Genomic DNA, 22,368 nt, shown 5'->3' with positions numbered 1-22,368 from the left:
TCTTCAGAGTTCAGGTCTGAGAGTGGAGACTGAACTTCTTTAATTAAACCTTTACCCACAGGTTAACACACGATATCCTCTTATTTCTCTAACCTGACTCCCCTCCCTCCCGCTCCCATATGTTCAGGGAGATGGTATCAAGAGCAGAGACTCTGGAGTCAGATTGCTTGGTTTCAAACACCAAGTCCACTACTGTGGGGCGGGACATCATTTTACCTGCAAAAACCAGGGTAACTCCGATATGACAGAGTTGAAGATTAAGTAAACTCTTGACACGTGACCAGCACACAATAAATGGAGCTATCGGTATATCTTTTCGGCCCGAGGCATATTTCAAGCTTTGGTTTTGGCGACTGCCCAGATCAACCAAAATTTAAATTCTTCTCTACAGTTGTTCCGGGAGTCTCAACAGCAAGTGAACCTGCTGGCTCGCAATCCAGCCAGACAGGTTAGTAGCAGGCTTCGGCTTCAGACTACCTCCTGGATACCCTGTGGCATTTGAATTCAAGGTCTAGGCTGGAGAAATGCTTGAAAACAGGGCGTCAAAGAACTAAGAATGCAACATCCTGGGCTGGTTCAGCAACAGCCTCCAGGAATCAGAGCCACAAGCAGAGGGGCGTGGCCCTCCTTTCGCGCGTGCGTGCCCAGGGGCGTGTCCTTCCCAGCACGCGCCGAGGGGCGGGTCCCTTCTCGCGCTGCGTGGACTCCGGAAACCACATCTGGGCTCTCCCTACTGCGCATGTGTTCCTGCGGGTGGGGCTGGGTGGGCGGGCCGGCAGAACCAGAAATTTCGGGGAAAGGGGACGCCTGGGACTAGGAGGGCGGGGAAATGCACGAGAGGGGGCGGGGCAGAAGGCGGAAAAGTTGGAATCAGCTGACCGGGTCCCGTGATAACCGGGGCGGGAGACGCAGGCGCATTAGAGCGCGGTCGCTCCCAGCCTGAGCGAAGATGGCGGCCTCCAGATTGAGCCTCTGAGAGGCAGAGGGAGGAGGCGGAGGGGGCGGGGAGGCAGCGCCGCCGCGGCACCAGGAACCCGCGGCAGCGGAGCCACAGAGCCCCAGCGAGGGAAAGGGGAAGTGGTGAGGGGGAGGAGGCCGGAGGTCGTCTCAGCCCACTCTGGACGCGGAGCCGGTGGCGGGAGGAGCTCGGGCTGGAGCCTCTCCAGCCTCCCGCAAGGTAAACCCCTCTGGGCACCAGACTCTGGGGCTCTCGTTTACCTTTTCCCCACGCCGCGAGGACTGGCGGGGGGGGGGGAGAGAACACTAAGGGCAGGGAAAGGAGGGCTGTGTCTTGGCCGCCGCAGCCTCCGACTGCTAAGGAAAGCAATTACCCTCCCCCCAAGCTACGGATCTGCTACCTCCGTCGGACCCCCGATACCCCCAGATCCTACTGACATTCGCCCCGGGCCATTCGCTCCGGGCGCTCCCTTGGTCAGCCCTACCCCGCCTTTTGCTTTTGCTTGTCTCTCCAGCTCGGCCCCTCACTCCCTCTGCACATCTTGAACCCCACGCATCCCTTATCCCCTCTGGGCTCCGCCCTCGGGATTCCCTTCCAGCCTCCTGCCTAGTCTGAGTGCTGTTCCTGATAGATGCTGGCAACTCTTGTTTCCTGGGCTCAGCGGCCCTCCTTCCCCCCACCCGTCCCGCATCTACTTTTTCTTTCTTTGTTTAGCTTTGTTTCGTTTTGTTAGGAAATGGGAGGGCACCCACTTCGTTTCTTTTCTAGTCTCCTCCTTTTCCAAAATCAAGTTTTCCCCCCAAGGCTTTTCCTTTCTGCAGAGTAGCTTATTCACCGTGGCCTTTCCTTCGCTGTTGTGATTTTTGCCTCTGAATGCGCCCTTTGGAGTGGGTGAAGTAGCTCAGTGAAGTGGCTGTTAAACGCAGATGTGATTTAGTACACTCAACGAGAGTGCCTTCCCTTAAATTGTCTCCTTATTTTTAGGGTGTTCAGTTAACCACTCATGTCTGGAGATTGTTTCCTTTATCAGTTGCTTAGGGGGAGAAGAAAAGTTAGAAAATGTACCCCTGATGTGGCAGTGTCTCCTAAAGCCATGATTTGTTCCCTCTGTTTTTCCCTTTGACCCTGCCCTGATTCCTCTCAAAAAGGAGGGCCCCTTCCAGGTGCTGTTGCCTCTACTCTGCGAAGGGCTTTATGTTATAGGGTTATGTTGAGCCTCTTGGAGAGTAGTGTCTTTGGGAAAAAAGTAAAGTTTCAGAATAGTTTTTCAGGACCTGCCCCAGTGATTGTCTTTCTTACTGTATTTTTTTCTCCCTCCCTCCCTCCCTCTTTCTCTCTCTCTCTCTCTCTCTCTCTCTCTCTCTCTCTCTCTCCCTTCCTTCCTTCCTTCCTTCCTTCCTTCCTTCCTTCCTTCCTTTCTTTCTTTCTTTCTTTCTTTCTTTCTTTCTTTCTTTCTTTCTTTCTTTCTGGCGCTGATAGATTTCTAGGTTTGAAAGTACTGTCTGCAGAGTTTGAGGAAATTGCTCATAGTGGTCAGGTTTTGTAGTATATTCCTTGTATCCTGTGAGTCGGAGAATATGAAACAGGACTTGCCTTTAAAAAAAATAAAAAGGAAGTTTAGAAAACTACTTGTCAAAAGATTGGTATCCTAAAAAGGCTTGATTTCACTATTCTTTGGTTTCTGGAAAGTGCTTTATTGCTTGATTTAACTTATAACAGAAAACCTCACTAACACTTTAAATGTACAATGGAACAATGTTCAAGAGGCTGTGTGTCAAATTTGTGTTTTGTTTTTAATATCGCAATGGAACATTAAGACCTTTTTTTAGATAATGTTACTTTATACTCCTAGTTTGGAAATAGGAAGTAGAACATATTGAGGGAGGAAAAGGGGAGTCAGAAGGTTATTCAAAGAAATGTAAAGAACCTTTATAGTCTAGTTTATGGAAAGTACCACCATTTGTATTCCACTGGGAGGCAATGGATATTCCTCTTTTTCTAAAGTGATAGTAGTAAGTAAATAGTCCAAAAAAATTCTTTTTTTGTTTACATTGTCGTGAAAAAGTTATGGAATTGTGGAAAGTATGAGTTATTTGTAAGAATTTAATGTTATCCATAAATAAGTAAAAGCTAGTTGCCTAGGTGACTATATTGGCGTCATTACATTTGTTAAAAGGTTAATAGTGCAGTTTGGTTCTCAGTAGATACTAAATTATGGTATAAATAAAAAGGATCTGTTTTAAGTAATTTGGTTCCATTCTTCAACCAGTTCTATTTACATGGGTGAATTTGAGGTTTCCACTGCACATAACTTTCACCTGTTTTCCTGATTGAAGTACTTAAAATGAGTAAAATACAGGCATATCTTGTTTGACAGCACTTCTCTTTACTGCACTTCACAGGTGTTGCATTTTTTTCAAATAGAAGGCAAGCTCCTCCACCAGCAAAAAGATTACTACTCACTTGAATGCAAACCTGCGCTATCTCCGAGTTATGCCAGTAGAAGCAAGGCTCTGCAGATAAACTGCAGCAGAAATGTGGTTGTTACTAATAGTTTTAGGTCTAAATGTTGACTGTAATGTTTAGAAGTAATTAAAGAGGAGTTGTTTTGAAAGATAACCTGTAAGTCAGTGCTTCTCAGTTTTATCAAAACCAATAAAAACCTCGTTTTTATTCCAAGTAATTGTAACACCTCTTTTGCTATCCTGAAATAGTGTAGAAATAATATAACCACTGCCTTTGGCTCTGGGACAAGAGGAAGCTTTTAAAACAAAAAAGAACTGCACTGACTTCAAATTCATGACTTGTTTTTTGAAATCTGTTGAAGAGCTTAGGCCACAGAACAAACCACTAGCCCAAAATTTAAGGACAGAAAGAGTAGACAGAATTCACATTCACTTTTAGACAAAACTGGACGCTGGTAAGAGTTCTTCTAGAATAGCTGAGGGAGTGATGAAGGGTCAGTGTGCCTTCTTCCAGTCTCTGTCCACAAATCTCACTAGGTACTCCTGGAAAAGATTGGGGAAGGCCCTGGGGAGTATTGGTTGTAGTGCTGCCATAGAGGAGAGGAACAGTGGCAAAGCTTTCAGGAGGGTCAGAAACTCTGCTTTGATTCTTCCCCTCTGTCCCTTCTATGGAACAAAATCCTTAATCTTTTGAGGGAAGAGATTGCCCTGGTAGTGAGCATTCATTGAGTTGGAGGAAAAAAGGGGAAAGAATCTTTTGGGGAAGGAACACTGAGCCCCAAACTGCAGCCAGTGGATCACACCTTTGAGATCCAGGTACATGGAGCATGCCTAAGACTGAGCATTAATGATAGCACAACAGAGACTGTATCCCCCAACCCCCTGCCACCAAGTTAAGAAGCTTTGAATAACAAGTAAACACAGAATACTACTAGGAGCAGAACAAGATATACAAAGAGGCACAGCACAAATAATCAGACATTGCTTTAGTGAACCAGCCTCCACAGGAGCCACAAGCTATTGTGCAGGTATTTGAAGCTTCTCGTTCACTGAAGATAATCATAGCAACAACCAATCATAAACCCAGCCCGACTCCTAAACAGATTAACACCCTGCACTGAAGACCTAGCAAAGAAAAGGCGTGCCCATTTCTAGTCACAAACATTATTTACCTTAGTCTCTGCTGTCCTTATGCAACATTTTCAGCTTTCAACAAAAAATTACAAGGCATGCAAAAAGCAAAATTCCTAAGAGAAAGAATAATTTTCAGAATTATACTTTAAATAATATAGATGCTGTTATCTGATAAGGGAATTTAAAATGATTATAATTAATATGTTAAAGGTATGAACAGAAAAGTGGAAAACATCCAAGATCAGATGGGTAATTTCAGTTGAAAGATGGAAACTATGAAAAAAAACCAAAAGGAAATGCTAAAAATTTAATTACACAGTAAAGGGATGCAGAAAACCTTCAGGCTCATCAGTAGATTTGAACAACCAAGGAAAGAATCAGTGAACTTTTAAATGTCAATAGAAATTACCCAACCGAAACACACACACACACACACACAAATTAAAAAAAAATCCAAGAGCTTGGGGGTAATACCACACGTTTTAATATGTACATAATTAGAATCCTAGAGGAGAAGAAATACTGAATTATCTGAGGAAATACAGAATTTTCCAAAATTAATGTCAGGCATCAAACCACAGGATCCAAGAAGCTTAGAGAACATGAAGCAGGATAAATACCTGGCCCCCCAAAACATAAGCAAACACACCTAGATATACTATATTCAAATTGATATAAACAAAGGACAAAGAAAATCTTGAAGTAGCCAAAGTAAAGAGAAACATATACAGAGGAGCAAAGATAAACGTTACAGCAGAGAAACCATGCAAGCAAAGAAACATTAAATGGTAACTTCAAAGTTTTGAAAGAAAAAGAACACACAGCAAAAATACCATTCAAAAATGAAGACAAAATATAGACACAAAGCCAAGAGAACTCAAAGTATAATATCTTCATTTACATGATAGGTGCATTCCTGGAAAATATGCATATTAAACTGGAAAACATCCTTTGTGGGATAATTATAAATAGGTGTTTTTTTTTTTAACCTATGTGAATGACCATTTGGATATGTGAAAGTTAAGACAGTTCTTCAATCTGAGATTGTCTTGTACATTGAGGGGTATCTAGCCCCATCAACTAAATACCAGTATTGTTTCTAATAAAAGTCTCTTCTGGGGCCCCAACCATTACTTTAATTCAAAATTTTAATCATTGGTTTTCAGCCCATTTTTCTGCATCAGCAGTGTTCACATGCTCAGCACATGCCAATCATAGTTCTTAGTCATGAAAATCATAGGAACTCCTTTGAGAATCATAGATTTAGGGGATATCTTTGTCCCAAGTAACTTAAGCCAACATAGTTGTGATAATTTTTTCTAATTTAAGACAGCTATGCAAAGGTACATTTAAGTGGGGTTCATTCAGTAAAGGTAAACATCTAATTTGCTAATAGTTCTTTAAAGATAATCTTTATTGAACAGGCTACCTCTTTGAGTTTTACTTGTACTTTTATGGACTACTTTTGAAAAGAGTGATCTCTAAGTCTAAAATCAGTGGGATTTTGTAGTTTCAGCACTCGAAGTTGTCCTCAAGTAGATCACACTGCCTAAGCAGTGTTCACAATTTGATCTTTTGATGAACAGTTTAAAAACAAAACCCCTGAAACAATCTAAAATAATTATTTTGATGCTCTGTTTTTGTCTAGCAGAGTTGTCAGAACATAATTGAAGGATTGATAAGGTTATGAATGTAGAAGACATTCTAATAAATTCTGTATTAATTATATTAAAATTTAAATTCTAATACATGGATTTCAGACTTGTATTCTTTAGTCCTTTAGTGTGTGGTGTTTCTCTCTTCCACAGACTTCTAGTCGAGATACAGAATGTATTTTGGATGTTTATCAAATCTTAGATTAGATAAGCTGTCCCCCCTCCTTCCCCCAACCTTAGAGCTTCTGGGTTTAATTTTAAAAGTGGCATTTTACTTTTTTAGTTAACTGATAGATTTGGGAGTGTTCTGTAAACTGTGAAGCACTGTGGCAGAGATAGGAATAATGGGGCTATTTCTGAGCCAAATTAGAAACCTATACATTGCTACTTTGTAGTGGGTTAAAGGGAAATTGTAGCAATTTAAACTATTTGTCTTTTACTAAATATAAAGAGAACAATGTTTGGATATTAGGATGCTTAAAACTTTAAATTGTGTTTGTTATATGCTTAGGGAATTTTGTCCCCCATTGTGCATTTACTATAGTGATAGAAAAGCAGCTACAAGTTAAAATATGGCCATTGAAAACCTCTTTTACCCAAAAGGGTCTGTTTACAATAATAGAGCAAGATTATTAAGTAGCTGTTTGTGAGCTGATAAATTTATTGAACTAATATAATTGGTTCTTACATAAGTCAAGTTAGCTTTAAAAATAAGTGAAATAGAATTTAGGTATAAATTATGTAAATGATCAGTACCATTGATTTCACAGACATGCTTAATTGAACTCGTTTCTTAGTTCTTTTCAGGTGAATATTTCAAGGCATTTTTAAGTTTTGGAAAGGAAAGAGTCATAATCATGCATCTTGGGAACAATGTTATTTATTTTTTTTACAACCAGATTCATGTCTATTTTGTAAGAAATAAGAAATACTCCCTCAGATGAAATCAGTATACATATGATTAAAATATGAAGTGACATGTCTTTTTCAATATTTGATTTATATTGAGTAGGTAAAGCCAACAAAATTAACTGTTATGGTATATATGTTGCCCCTTTCCTCATTAAGATATTATTAACATTGTTTCTTCAGATTTAGGGGTTGCTTTTGAATTTCTCTTGCCCTTTAATTTCATGAACATGTATCCATTTTCTAATAGAAAAGGAATAGATTTTTTTAAAAAGGAATATGGGGATCTTAGATAATGTTCTACCCCATGGTGGTAGAAGGATTTTAAAAAGTATTTTGATATGACAGATAATGCAAACGTTTCAGTGTTATAACTTCTAAGTAATTATTTGGAGATATCATTGTCAGCTTAAATGTGATACTACCACAGGCTTTCTCTCTAACAACATTATCTCTGGAGTTAGGGATTCTTCAGCAAGAGAGCTAAAGTGAAATGTACTAAAACCTTTGCAATCTATTTTATAGCTGTTTAACATAGGTTATTATACACATTACATATACTGATTTCTTGTTTATTGAGGAGGAAATTCTTTTGCCTATACTTGAGTTACATATTAAAACATGAAGCTGAAAATTAAAAACAGGTTAAAGTTTATAGCAGTTTTCCCCCATACACAGCACATTCTATCTAAGACAGTCTACTTGTAGCTTTTAATCTGGGTAAAAATTAATGTTCTGTTAACCATTCATATTTTTTACCGGTTTTTTTTTTGAAACTGAAGTAACTTGGTGATATAATTTACTTAGATTTTGAAGCCAGTTGCAAATAAAAGTAGGTCTTTAAGAAGCCAGTAATAAGGGATTCTGTCTTCAGTTATTACTCAAAATTAATCACACAAAGAAGATTAGCCTTTGCCTTAGCAATGGTTCTTTCCCCTGCATTTTCAATAGGCTATTCCTATCATGTGAATATCTACCGCATTTTCAGATGTAGTTTTACAATGGAGCAGAAAAAGTATTTCTGTTGTAGAGTTAGGTCAGAAAATAAAGGCAAAGGCAATTTCCCCAACATAAAAGTTTTCACCTATATCCAAGTTGGAAGAACTTGATAGTAGATACCCATATACTCACCTCCAAAATTTTCACATTAACATTTCACTATACTTTAATACATATCCATCTTTCCATCCATCTTAGTTTTTGATACATTTCAAGACAAACTCTTGTTTCTAATTCATTACTTGAGAACAAAGTTAATGATGAGTTTATTCTTTCACTAGAGGCCCAGTGCAAGAAATTCATGCACTTGGGGGGTCCCTCAGTCTGTCCTGTGCCCTCTCACAGTGCAGGACCCTTTGAGGGATGTCCACCTGCCAGCTTAGGGGGATCAGGCCTAAGCCGGCAGTCAGACATCCCTCTTGCAGTCTGGGATCCCTCGCTCCTTACCGCCTGCCTGCAGCAGAGGCAGGAGAGGCTCCTGCCACCGCTGCTGCACTTGCCAGCCGTGAGCCTGGCTCCCACAGAGGGAGCGCACTGACTACCAGGAGGCAGCTCCTGTGTTGAGCGTCTGCCCCCTGGTGGTCAATGTGCGTCATAGCGACTGGTCTTTCGGCCAGTCGTTCTCTGTTAGGTCGATTTGCATATTAGGGTTTTATTATATAGGATAGGATACATGGACTCAAAGTGGAAAAATTACTTTCATGCCTGCTTTCAGGAAGTTTTTGTATTTGTGTACAAATCAGTTCCTGCTGGTCATGCAAAATACATGTTTTAAAGCGTTGCCTTTATTAATGCCAATTCATTCATTCACTAATGTATTATTTTATGAGTACTGTATACTCATTCATTTTTGGCTAAACGTTAACTAACATAAGATACATACATACACCTAATTTTACTTTTTGTGCAAATTGTTTTGTTTAAGCCCAGCTACAATCTGCCTGGGTTCCTGTGATGTTAAGTCCCTTCATCTTGCTTTCTGTTCTTAGTGTCAGTTTGATGTAGGCTTCTGCTTAGTGGACTCTCAAGTCCTGCAATTTTGTGTCAAAATCATATCTTCTACAAGATCATTCTCATTTTATCCATAAATGATCTTAAATGGATTCTCAGTTTTACTGCCAGTCATAAATTAGATAATATGAGAAAATTAAATATTGTTCGAAAGCATGAAGCAAGGGAGTTCATTGAATAAAGTGAATGTAGCCAAAATGCTGTATTGCCCTCAATTTGACTTTTTAACCCTTAGTACAGTTCTCTCAAAAGAATAAACTGAGAAGTTGTAAAAAAGTTCTGTTGGTGTTGTAATCATAGGATATAGAATGAAAACAACGGAAGTCGACTTGCAAAAATTGGAGATACTTTCAATGTGATTTAGTTAAAGTTAGCATGTGAACTTGAGTTTTTCTCATCAAAAAGATGGGTAGGTCTTTGAGAATTTGAAGTGGGACACTTGCAGAAGTATAGGAGATGAAATTTAAGTGATTAGTTTGAACAGATAAATTCTTGCTAATTTAAATGGTATCTAAACTGGCAGGATGGCACATGCTAGTGATATAGCTTCTACCAAGGTCTCTTCCAACAATTTTTATCTTTTTTTTAGTTAGACAGTTTATTGCTATTTATATAATGTGCCTATAAGTGATGATTGGCATGATCTGCTTGATAATAAAAATTGTGAAGATGTTCATCAATATTAATTGGAATTATGGTTGCTTAAGAGTTTTTGCCTGCAAGAGCAACACTTAGAACCACTTTTAGAGTTTGTTAAAGAAATATGAAGAAGATAATGAATAGAGGTTAAATTTTAAAATATTAAGTTGATTTCATGTAAAGAAACATTTCCAATAATTAAGATTCCAAATGTCTAAGTGGGGATATTTAAAATGTAGTAAATAAGATTCACTTGCAAAATAGTAGTCCTTCGTAGGAATAAAGTTGAAATAAAGAGACTCTTAAGTGTTAGTTATAATTGACAGGGTAATATTTAAAAATTTCACCTGTCATATACTTGATCATATATATTTTTTCCTTTTAAATGTTTTGGGAAATATAAATTTTAAAGAATAAAATAGCAATAAAGTAATGACACCCTTTGTGTACTCCACCCAGTTTAAGAAAGATAATATATTGGTGTATTTTTTAATGAGTAAGTAAAAGCCATGAGTACTGATTAAATCAACATAAAATACTGTACTTTTAAAGGTAGAAATTTTAGGTGATATACATTGAGTAGTACAATGATTGAAATTAATAGATAAAAGAAGACTTAGAATCAAGTAATTTAATAATGATAACCTACCCCGAGAGAATCAAGTAATTTAATAATGATGATTTACCCTCAGAATGCCTTAAGATGTACAGGGGTCTATAAGTAATATTTTTATTGATGATTTCAGAGAGGAGGGAGAGGGAGAGAGAAATAGTAACATCAATGATGAGAGAATCATTGACCGGCTGCCTCCTGCACGCCCCGCACTGGGGATCGTGCCCGCATCCTGGGCATAAGCCCAGAACGGGAATATACCCTGAACTGTGACCTTCCGGTTCATAGGTCAATAACCACTGTGCCATTCATCCAGGCTGTAAGTAAGCTTGAAAATAAAAGAGGTAATAGAAATACTCAAAACAACTATTGCCTATCTGGGGTAATATACACTGAGTGGCCAGATCAGTATGATCTCTGAACCATAATAATCTGGCCATTCAGTGTATAACCTACATAATAAAAGGCTAATATGCAAATTGTCCCCTCGACCAGGAGTTCGACCAGCAGGCAGGCTGGCCAACCGCCCATGTCCCCTCCCCCTGGCCAGGCTGGCCAGACCCCACCCATGCATGAATTCATGCATGGGCCTCTAATACACACACGCGCGCGCACACACACGTACGTACATACATATATATATGTATGCGTATATATATATATATATACTGAGTGGCCAGATTATTATGCATCCAGAGATCATAATAATCTGGCCACTCTGTGTGTTTAAAGTACAGTAATGATTATTATGGTTGCAGTTAATAGTTTTGAGTGCTTATTCTGAGCCAAGCATCACACTAACTCTTTTATTCAAGTTATCTCATTTAGTCCTCACCACAGCCCTTTGAGACAGGTATTGTCATCTACATTTTAGGAATTGAACCTGAAACCTTTTTGGTGCATGGGACAATGCCCCATTCCTAAACTTGTTTTAACTCTTTTCCTAAAAGAGCTGATTGAGTTACATATTCTCCTAAATCAGTGATAACCTATAAGGTCATTCTTTAGTTTTTCGGTTTTTTAAAAATTATTCTTAAGTTTGCTTTGTTGTTGTGTGATTATTTTGCTTCTTTCCCAACCCCTTATGCCCCATCCCCACCCCTGGACTCCTCAGGATATATTAGGCATCTCTGTTCTTTCTGGGTCATACCCCAAGTTCCCTGTGGCTGTCATTTAAAAATCTTTATTATTTTCTTCTCATTTTCATTTTAAAGATTCTCAATGATATCAACCAGTCTTTACTCAAACACATTTTCTTGTTAGTTTTCCCCAGATAGGCCCTTGGTAGAGTCAGTCATTCCGATGTCTTAAGTTATGGACTAGGAATCCAAATTCCACTCTTCGATATCATTCATTCACCTTTTCTGTTCTCCTTTTTCTTCCATTGTTCCAAACTTCAGTTATAGTAAGGGGAAAATATCTGTAGACCGATATTTTTTACTTTTTGGGCATGTTCTCAGAAATCCTGTATTTTATTTCAGCAATATTATCTGCTGCAAATGATTCAGAAGGCAGGGAAAATGTTTGCTGGTTTAATAAGTTTTGGTTAGCTGCCTATGTCATCCCAGATACACGGTTCAGAAAAAAAGAAAACACTCCAACTGGCAGGACTATATTTAGCTGTTTCCATACATACTTAGAGGAAGATGTCAGTTGACTGTTAAGAGAAATTTCCTCTCTGGTAACAATAAAGGTTTCTCTAAACTTGCTGTTACTTGTGGTTCTCTTACTATTCCTCAGAGCATGAATTGATGCTTGTTCAGAAAGTTTGGCAAAACCTTGTTTGGGAAGAGTATCTCTTTAGAGAGCATCAGAATTTCCCATAAGTTTGCTGCATTTCACTCAGTCACTCAAATACTTACTGAGCACCTGTTTTTTGTCAGACATTCTTGTAGGCTCTGGGGATATATATGTGTGTGTGTGTGTGTGTGTGTGTGTGTGTGTGTGTGTGTATATATATATATATATATATAAACACATACATGCTTAATACAAAAATACCTCTCTGGATATTCCAGTAGGATTAGATGAAAGATAAATATAATAAATTGCACATTAAATTATGAAATGAAAGGTGCCATGGAGGAAAAATGAGAGGAGTCAGACGGAATAGAGAGTGTAGAATGAGGAGGGTGGTTACAGTTTAAAACAAGATAGTTAGGATAGGCTCATTCTAAAGATGACATTTGAACACAGATTTGAGGTGAAGATGTGAGCCATGTAGGTATCTAGAGGAAGAGCATTCTTCATAGAGTACAGAAGTCCTCATTAATTTGCTAATACAAAGGCAAGTAGGAGGAATGAAGAAAGCAATTTAAAAAATGTTTTTACCACTCAAGTATATTCCCAAGAGAAATGAAAACATGTTTATGAAAACTGAATGTTTAGAGCAGTGTGATTGATAATAGCCAAAAAGTAGAAGCAACACCAATTTTCATCAACTGATGAATGGATAAACAAAAGGTGCTATTATATATACACTAGAAGGAAACTAATTCATTACAGAATACGGATAAACTTTGAAAATGTTATGCTAAATGAAAGAAGCCAATCACAAAGACCACGTAATACATGATTCCATTTATATGAGATGTCCAAAATAGCAAACCCATAGCGACAGAAAGTAGATTAGTGGATGCCAGGTGCTGGGAGTAAAGGGGAATGGAGAGGGACTGCTAGCAGGGTTTCTTTTTGGGGTGATAAAAAAATGTTCTAAAAATAGTGATGTTTGTTGTAGAGCTCAACATACTAAACCACCGCCCCCCCCCCCCCCCCGAATTATACATTTTAAAAGGGTGAGTTTTATGGTATGTAAATTGTATCAAAAATAGTTACAAAAATGTTTTTTGAAAGAAAATGGTTTTATTCTAATTATTAAAAGAATACTTACTGGTTAAAAAAGTTAGATCAGTGTATAAAGATATAAAAAAAGAAAGCTTAATTGAGTCATACAGCCATTCAGTTTACATTATTGGCACTTTGGTATGAATCTTAAAATATTTTTTAGAATGCATTTCTAGGTATTGAGGATGGGAAAAAATAGCCAAGTCACAAAAGAAGAAACAAATGGCCATATTCATTTTAAACTTTTATTCAGTATGAAGCAAATGATGTAGTATTTTTAAAATTTATCATCGCTCTTTTATTAGTAGCCAGTTCAAACAATTTATCCTGTAAACTTAGCTAAATTTAATTTTTTTCATGAAATAAATGGATTCTGGATTTTATAGACTTCAGGGTTGCAATCAACAGACTAATCAACTAAGTGTAAAATAGTGCACATAACATGGTCCGTCTGCATGAAGCTGTTTGGAACTTCATATGATATGTGATTCACCACACAAGTTCGACAGTCCTGAATTGTTCTATATCCTGTTTAACCAGAGGAGTTCACCAACCAAACTGCTATAAAAATTTGAATTTCAACACATACTCTCAATTTCTGTACTTGTTCTGGTATATTCGTACAATGGAATATCATGTAGCCATAAAAATCATTTTCCCAGAGAATATTTAATTCCATGGGAAAAGGTTAATGTTTAATTCCATGGTGAAAATGGGTTAAGCAGTACAAATGACAATCTCAATTTTTTTTTTAAGCCACCTATTTTTCCTAAATAAAAGAAGGGAGGCTAGAATAATTATCTTTGGATGCTAGAAAGAACGATTATTTATGAACATTTTAGATTTTTTACTGCGGACATGCATTTTAAAATGAGATTTTGGTTATATTTAAGTTAAATCTTACTTATTTACAACTAGAGGCCCAGTGTACAAAATTCGTGCAGGGAGGGGTAGTGTCCCTCAACCCGGCCTGCACCCTCTCCAATCTGGGACCCCGCAGGGATTGGGCCTAAACTGGCAGTCGGACATCCCTCTCACAATCCGGGACTGCTAGCTCCTAACCACTCGCCTGCCTGCCTGCCTGCCTGATTGCCCCTAACTGCTTCTGCCTGCCAGCCTGATTGCCCCCTAACCACTCCCCTGCCGGCCTGATCGACGCCTAACCACTCCCCTGCCAGCCCGGTCGTCCCCAACTGCCCTCCCCTGCCAGCCCGGTCGCCCCCAACTGCCCTCCTCTGCCGGCTCGGTTGCCCATAAGTGCCCTTCCCTGCAGGCCATCTTATGGTGGCCATCTTGTGGCGGCCATTTGTGGTGATCATCTTATGATGATGTCATGCGATGCCACCTAAGCTTTTATTATATAGGATAGCTTGCCTTTAAAGTGACAGCAAAGGGCTGCCACTTAGTACCTCAACAAAAACCTTTCCCATTGGTTTATCAGTTGGCAAACATTTTCAGGTGCCTATCATGTGCCTAGGCATTGTTTGGCAATGTGAGATTTAAACATTCATTTACTTGGTATTGATAGAGGGCAGTTCTTGTCCTCAGGAAGCCAGTGCAGTGGAGGAGAGCAGATAGTCACAATATGACTGTAATATAGAGATGAATAGATCATTCCCTCTCCTTTAAAACCTGTGGTCTAGTTACAGGGGTCCTCAAACTTTTTAAACAGGGGGCCAGTTCACTGTCCCTCAGACTGTTGGAGGGCCGGACTATAGTTTAAAAAAACAAATATGAACAAATTCCTATGCACACTGCGGGCCCGGGACGAGTCGGCTGCTAAGCAGGACAGGCAGCGGCACCCGGCGGGCCGGATAAATGTCCTCGGCGGGCCTCATAGTTTGAGGACCCCTGGAGTAGAAAAAGTTGTGTCTTAAAATTAGTACCATATGGTAGGCTATAAAAGTATGATATGAGAGATTCAGGAAAAACTGTAAGGATAACTCTGTACTAAATTCTCACCCATATTTTTATCTTCCAGGTTTCAGCACAAAATGAACATAATCAGGGAAAATAAGGATTTGGCATGTTTCTACACAACAAAACATTCGTGGAGGGGAAAGTATGTATTTTTGTTGGTTTTATTTTCCTGTGCTTCTATAAAGTATTATTGTAAACATTATTCTTTCAATATTTTGAGTTGTACCACACAACTTATTAATGCCATTCAGTCCTCTCTTAAAAGCATCTGTGCATATTTCAAACCAAGATGCTACATTTGAAATACTTACTGCTCTTTTTTCTTTTGACATTTCTTGTTTTCTGTGTCTGTCTTGGCAAGGAGTTTGGTAAGAATTAAAAATAACAATTAGAAGGAAAATAAGCCAGTTATCCAAACGCTTTTGATTGCTATCAATTAATGTTGAGGTTATGCAGTAGTAACATAATGTTAACTTCACAACTTTATCACCCAGATAATAGCCTGTATGTGATCAACACATTTTCATGTCCATTTGACTGTCAGAGAAAATATATCAATAGTGCATCTTGTAATCATTTTTAGGTGTGTAAAGAAATTTAAAAATTGGATTTGATCTTTTCTTTTCCATAGGAGGGGGCAGTGACATTTTTTTAATAGCTTGCCAGGTCAGACTAAGGTGTAGATGCTTTGTTTCCTTTTTGTAAAATGGATGGTAATTCCTGCCCCTCAGATTGCTGTAAGGATTAGATGACATGATATGAAGTGTATGAATGTTTTAAAATTCTGCCTTGAACACAGTGAGTATTCAATGAATAGCACCTGTTGACCATTAGAGAAAAAAAAAATTTAGTCTCTGGTTCTTTTGAATAATAATAATTAAAATGAGTGTGCCACATTTTGACAAATAGGTGACTACATTATTCTAGATTAGGCCTCAGATAGACAAAACATGACATATGTACAAAGCCATTAACTTTAGTGTTTGTTCTTAACTTCATTTTTTAGGGAACAGTGTGGTAACTTAGAATGGTGCAACATCTGAATTCCGTAGCGTTTCTGGTTTTCATAGGCAAACTGACTATAATTTTGAAAGATTTGAGTGTTTTATTTTGTTTCCTTTTGGTAGTTCAATTGTATGAACTCCTAAAATAGCAGCATAATTGTTATTCTTATAGAATATTTATCTTGACTTTTTTTTTCCAGTTAATTTCATTGAGCAAAGTTAGAAAATTGGCATATTCAGGGTAATATGAGTCTCTTTAGTTCCGTAAGCAGCCTTAGATAGTTTGTATATTTAAATGATCCTTTTTCCTCAAGTGGTAGATTGTTCTGATTATCATAACTTCTTTTTAATACAATTGTAGTATGCTGATGCATTAATTCTAAAGAACAAACTTACTGTAATATTTTTTGCTTTGTGAGCTTGTCAGTAATTATGATCATCTGGAAAATTTTTTTTTAATGTTCTTAGAAAGTAGTAACTAAGACTTTGAGACAATGCTCTTTTCTTCTTTTTTTATAATAATTTGGAGCAGAACTATTTCTGTTTCCTCGTCACAATTCCTTGCCTTCATCATTCAAACCTTGAAACCTTTTTTTTGTATTTATAACAGCTTTATTAAGATATAATTTATACAACATAAAATTCATCCTTTTAAAATGTATAATTTAATGGTTTTTAGAGTTGTGAACCATCTCCACTAACTGTTTTCAGAACACCTTCATAAACGCCAAAAAAAAACACACAAAACCTCTAAAAAAAATTAGCAATTACTTCCCTTTTCTTCCCAGCATCTGGCAGTTACTAATCTACGTTCTGTCTCTGGATTTCCTTATTTAGGACATCTCATGTAAATGGAATCATAAGATATGTGGTCTTTTTGTGACTGTCTTCTTTCACTTAGCATGTTTTCAAGGTTTACCCCTGTTGTAATATGTGTCAGTACTTCATTTCTTTTTATTTTCAAATAATATTCTGTTGTATAAATATGCCACATTTTTTATCCATTCATCAGTTAATGGGCATTTGTATGTTGCCACTTATTTACTACGAATAGTGCTGCTATAAACGTTAATGTACAAGTTTGTGGGTGATTCTATATTTCCAGTTCTCTTGGGTACATACCTAGGAGTGGAATTGATGTTACATGGCGTTACATGGTAATGTGATGTTTAACTTTTGGAGGAAGAGCCAAGTGACTACAGCATTTTACTGTCCTATCATCAGTGTATGAAGATTCCAGTTTCTCCACATCCTTGCCAACACTTGTGATTGTCTATCTTTTTTTATTTTAGCCATCCTAATGGCTATGAAGTAGTATCTCATTGTTTATTTCCCTTATGACTAAGCATCTTTTCATGTACTTAATTGGCCATTTGTGTGTCTGTCATGAAATGTCTATTCAGATCATTTACCCATTTTTAATTGGATTATTTACCTTTTTAATATTGTAAGAGTTCTCTGTATATTCTGAATACAAATCCCTTATCAGATGCATGATTTGCAAATATTTTCTCCTATTCTGTGGGTTGTCTTTTTACTTTCTTGATAGTATCTTTTGAAGCACAGTTTATTTTGATGATTTTCAATTTATTTTTTGTCATTTTCGCTTTTGTTATCATACCTAAGAAACCATTACCTAATCTAAGGTCTCAAAGATTGACTCCTATGTTTTCTTCTAAGAGTTTTATACCTTTGATTTTGGGTTAATTTTTCTATATAGTATGAAATAGTGATCTGGCTTAATTCTTTTACATATGGATATCCAGTTGTTCCAACACCATTTATTGAAAAGAGTATTCTTTCCCCGTTGAATAGTTTTGACATCATTGTCAAAAACCAATTGACCATAGCCCTGGCTGAGTGGAGCATCGTCCCATACACTGAAAGGTTGCAGGTTTGATTCCTGTTTATAGCACATAACTAGGTTGCGGGTTCAATCCCTAGTTGTGGTGTGTAGAGGAGGCAACCAATTGATGTTTCTCTCGCATATCGATGTTTCTCTTTCTCTCTTTCCCTTCCTCTCTTTCTAAAATTAGCATGTCCTTAGGTGAGGATTAAAAAAATCATTTGACCATAAATAAAAATGTAAAGGTTTATTCCTGAACTCTCAATTCTATTCCATTGAACTATATACCTATCTTTATACCAGTACTATCCTGTCTTGATTACTATAGCTTTGTACTAAGTTTGAAACTGGGAAGTTTGAGATTCCAACTTTATTCATTTTCAAGATTATTTTGACTGTTCTGGATTTCTTGCATTTCCATATGAATTCTAGAGTCAGCTGGTCAACTTTACAAAAATGGCATCTAGAATTTTGATAGGGATTGCATTAAATCTGTAGGTCAATTAGGGGATTATTGCCACCTTAACAGTATTAAGTCTTCTGATCCATGAACAAGGGATGCCGTTCATTTGTTTAGATCTTTAAAATTTCTTTAAACAGGATTTTTTTTGTTTTGTTTTCAGAGCTAAAAAGCACTTTTATTTGCATAAAATAGCAAAGTTTCCTTTTTGGCCTAACCAGGCTATTTCTGCTAGGAAGGAGCAGTGCAGATTCACTATGGAAAACTTGAGCGAAGTTCAAAATACAGGTTTTAAATTTTTTCTGGACGGAAATTACAAGTAAAATTTACCTATGGATCACTTATATTTGCATAGATTAATTGTAGCAATTGGGGCTCTGAATATAAGAGTAGCATTTTAGTATCTGAACAGGATTTTAACTTCAGTACATTGAGCTATGTGGTGATCAGTCCATGAAATTCAATGGCAGAGCGCACTACCCTCGTAGGTAGTCTGCTTCGTAGATAGTCTGTATAATGGCTAGATAGAGTAAATTTTAAGAAGAGTTTAGGGAGTGAAACTGATTTTTCAGGTGGAGTTTGACTAAAATCAGAGTATCCCAATAATATAGCCAGAGGAATTATCAATTTGTCTTTTTGTTTTGTGTTTTAAATATGAATGTATGAGTCATAACTATTGGAAACATAATGATACTAATTACAATTAGTTCAGTGACTATTGGAGTTTTGATCCACTTTCTCTATTACTCAATCAGCAGAATAATAGCAATAGGAATGGGTAACATTTATCAATTGTAAACAATAATGGACAAGCACTTTATATGAATTATTTCTTATAATCTTCTCCTTGTGAATTAGGTATATTAATATATAATCAACATCTTCATGGGGGAAAGTGAAGCTTAGAGAGGTTAATCAAATTATCAGAGGACTAGAGGCCCGGTGCATGAAATTCGTGCATGGGGTTTTGTGTGTCCCTCAGCCCAGCTTGCACCCTCTCCAATATGGGACATCCCTCTCACAATCCAGGACTGCTGGCTCTCAACCGCTCGCCTGCCTGCCTGCCTGATTGCCCCTAACCGCTTCTGCCTGCCAGCATGATCACCCCCTAACCACTCCCTGCCAGCCTGATTGATGCCTAACTGCTCCCCTGCTGGCCCAGTTGCCCCCAACTCTGCTACCCTGCCGGCCCGGTTGCCCCCAACTGCCCTCCCCTGTTGGCCTGGTCGTCCCTAACTGCCCTCCCCTGCTTGCTTGGTCACCCGTAACTGCCCTCCGCTGCAGGCCCGGTCCCCCTCAACTGCCCTCCCCTGCCAGCCCCCCACAGCTGCCCTCCCCTGCCGGCCCGGTCACCCCCAACTGCCCTCCCCTGCCTGCCAGGTCCCCCCACAACTGCCCTCCCCTGCAGGCCCGGTCGTCCCCACTGCCCTCCACTGCAGGCCTGGTCGCCCCCACTGCCCTCCACTGCAGGCTGGTCCCCCCCCCAACTGCCCTCTCCTACAGGTCCGGTCCCCCCCCCCCCAACTGCCCTCCCCTGCAGGCCCGGTCCCCCCCCCCCCCAACTGCCCTCCCCTGCTGGCCTGGTCGCCCCTAACTGCCCTCCCCTGCTGGCCTGATCGCCCACAACTACCTCCCCTGCCAGCCATCTTGTGGCGGCCATCTTTGACCACATGGGGGCGGCCATCTTGTGTGAGGGCGTGAGGGTCAATTTGCATATTACCTTTTTATTATATAGGATTTTGTTTTTTTTTCTTAGACTAATGTTTTGCCTATTTTATTTTATTTTCAGGGAACAAATTCTTCAGTTTTAAATAAGGGTTTCTAATTCAGTTTTACTTTTATCATTATGCATTCCTCTCCTAAAGGATTACAGATATCCAAATGGTTTTTTTTACTTTAGATGTTTGTTACTTTAAATGAAGTGAATTGAGAAGTGAAAATTGCTTGTCTGTGGTGTATGCTTCCAACTTCTATAAAATTGCAACACTTAAAAGTAATAGGTAGTTGCTTAAATAGAAATTATTAAGATTCCAGAATATGACTGTGACTGACCAGTTGCAGGTCATAGCTTTTCCTTTCTTTATATCATGGTTTTGTTAAAAGGATATTTTGAAAGAATTAGTAATGTGCAGTGTTTTGTTTTGTTTTTAATAAAGTTTTTCCATTATTTAAATCTTTTGGCCTCATCAGGTGGTACTTTGCTAACTTTATGTATGCTAACAACACAAGATTACTTGTGTAAATCATATTTTTCTACTTAAGGATTTCACAAGTTCACAGTAAAATGTGTGGTGGGTGAGTTTTAATACCAATAACATTTTAGAACTAGAGGCCCAGTACATGAAATTCGTGCACGGCGGGGGGGGGGGGTGTCCCTCAGCCCAGCCTGAACCCTCTCCAATCTGGGACCCCTCGAGGGATGTCCAACTGTCCATTTAGGCTCGATCCCACTGGTGGGATCATCGGACATCCCCCTCACAATCCAGGACTGCTGGCTCCTAACCACTTGCCTGCCTGCCTGCCTGCCTGATTGCCCCTAACGGCTTCTGCCTGCCAGCCTGATCACCCCCTAACCACTTCCCTGCCAGCCTGGTTGCCCCCCCTCCCCTGCTCTCCCCTGCTGGCCTGGTAACCCCTAACTGCCCTCCTTTGCCAGCCTGGTCATCCCTAACTGCCCTCCCCTGCTGGCCCGGTCACCCCCAACTGCCCTCCCCTGCTGGCCTGGTTCCCCCCAACTGCTCTCCCCTGCTGTCCTGATCGCCCACAACTGTCCTCCCCTGCCTGCCATCTTGTGGCAGCCATCTTGTGTCCACATGGGGGCATCCATTTTTGACCACATGGGGCGGCCATCTTGTGTGTTGAAGTGATGGTCAATTTGCATATTACTCTTTTATTAGATAGGATGTTAAAAATGTGAGAATATAAAACTACATTATATTTAGTCACAATCAACAGACACATTTCTGTTTATTTATTGAAACATTCCTTTTGTGTTGATGTCATATATATTTTCTTACAGAATGTTTATTTTAAGACTAAATTTAAGTACTTGTTTTCCTTTATAGGTATAAGCGTGTCTTTTCTGTTGGAACCCATGCGATTACTACATATAATCCCAATACTTTAGAAGTAACAAATCAGGTAATCATGTTAGAAGCTGTTAGGTGTTTGAACACCATTTGAATTTTAAAAGTTAGAGTATGATCCATAACTCCTTGGCCTGAAACAGATTAAAACTTGAGGATAAAAATGCCAAATATGAAAGAGATTGATATGCTTATGTAATACTCAATGCTCAGGACCAAAAATAAATTAATAAAAGGGAGGCAGGAAGAGAATGTGCTTATTTCTAGGCTCTAAATGGTGTAACTTTTTGATATGTTACTATCTATAGATTGTAGCCATCTTGCTTATGTAAAATTGATAAATTAGTTCTTAATGTTTTTTAAGGCTGTATTGTTAGTGTAATACAGGCATACATAAGTCACAAGTGCAGTCACAAGGGTAGTAGTGGTTGGAAAATACTTGTCATGGAACCAGGGTTATTGATTATAAAGTGAAGACTAACCTGAACATGGATAAACATATTTATATATATTCTAGATAATTTTAATTCTAAATTAGGCATGTTTTACAGATTCCTCTTTTTGTTGTTTTTAACAGATTTGCAGGTAATAAAATTTTATTCTCCAGTTTGTTTTACTTCTATGTATTTATTTTAGTTGCTTTGAATTAATGCCATTAATCATTAAAATGTGGATACAGATAGGATGTTTTATTGTTGTCTCTGATTATTGAAAGCTTTTAAAGATTTTTGTTATAGAATTACTCTAAGATACAACTTCTTCTAGACCTTGGTATTATTTTGTAAAATTTTTCTTATTTGATGATTGTCAAATTAAAGTAGGAAA

The 22,368-nt window shown here is 38.5% G+C and overlaps 1 protein-coding gene across 4 annotated transcripts in view; it reads left to right on the top strand.

Moving 5' to 3' along the window:
• Positions 1 to 887: 887 nt before the first annotated feature.
• DNAJC13 (DnaJ heat shock protein family (Hsp40) member C13) overlaps positions 888 to 22,368 on the top strand; it is a 112,639-nt gene continuing 91,158 nt past the window's right edge. For 2 of the 4 annotated variants that reach the window (XR_013960780.1, XM_080671759.1), the window contains exons 1-3: positions 890 to 1,177; positions 15,209 to 15,289; positions 21,523 to 21,598. Coding sequence is in view for 3 of the 4 variants with exons in the window: in XM_080671759.1 (XP_080527885.1) it covers positions 15,222 to 15,289; positions 21,523 to 21,598 (144 nt within the window). In the remaining variant the exon portion in view is untranslated. Of the gene's footprint in view, positions 1,178 to 15,208; positions 15,290 to 21,522; positions 21,599 to 22,368 lie in introns of all 4 variants that reach the window. The other 2 variants (XM_080671760.1, XM_080671761.1) reach the window with 2 other exon arrangements.

The sequence above is a fragment of the Plecotus auritus genome (assembly GCF_963455305.1).
Source record: "Plecotus auritus genome assembly, chromosome: 6".
In the NCBI taxonomy this organism is placed as follows: domain Eukaryota; kingdom Metazoa; phylum Chordata; class Mammalia; order Chiroptera; family Vespertilionidae; genus Plecotus; species Plecotus auritus.
Note: the sequence above shows the minus strand (reverse complement) of the source record. Positions and strands in the feature narration are given on the sequence as shown.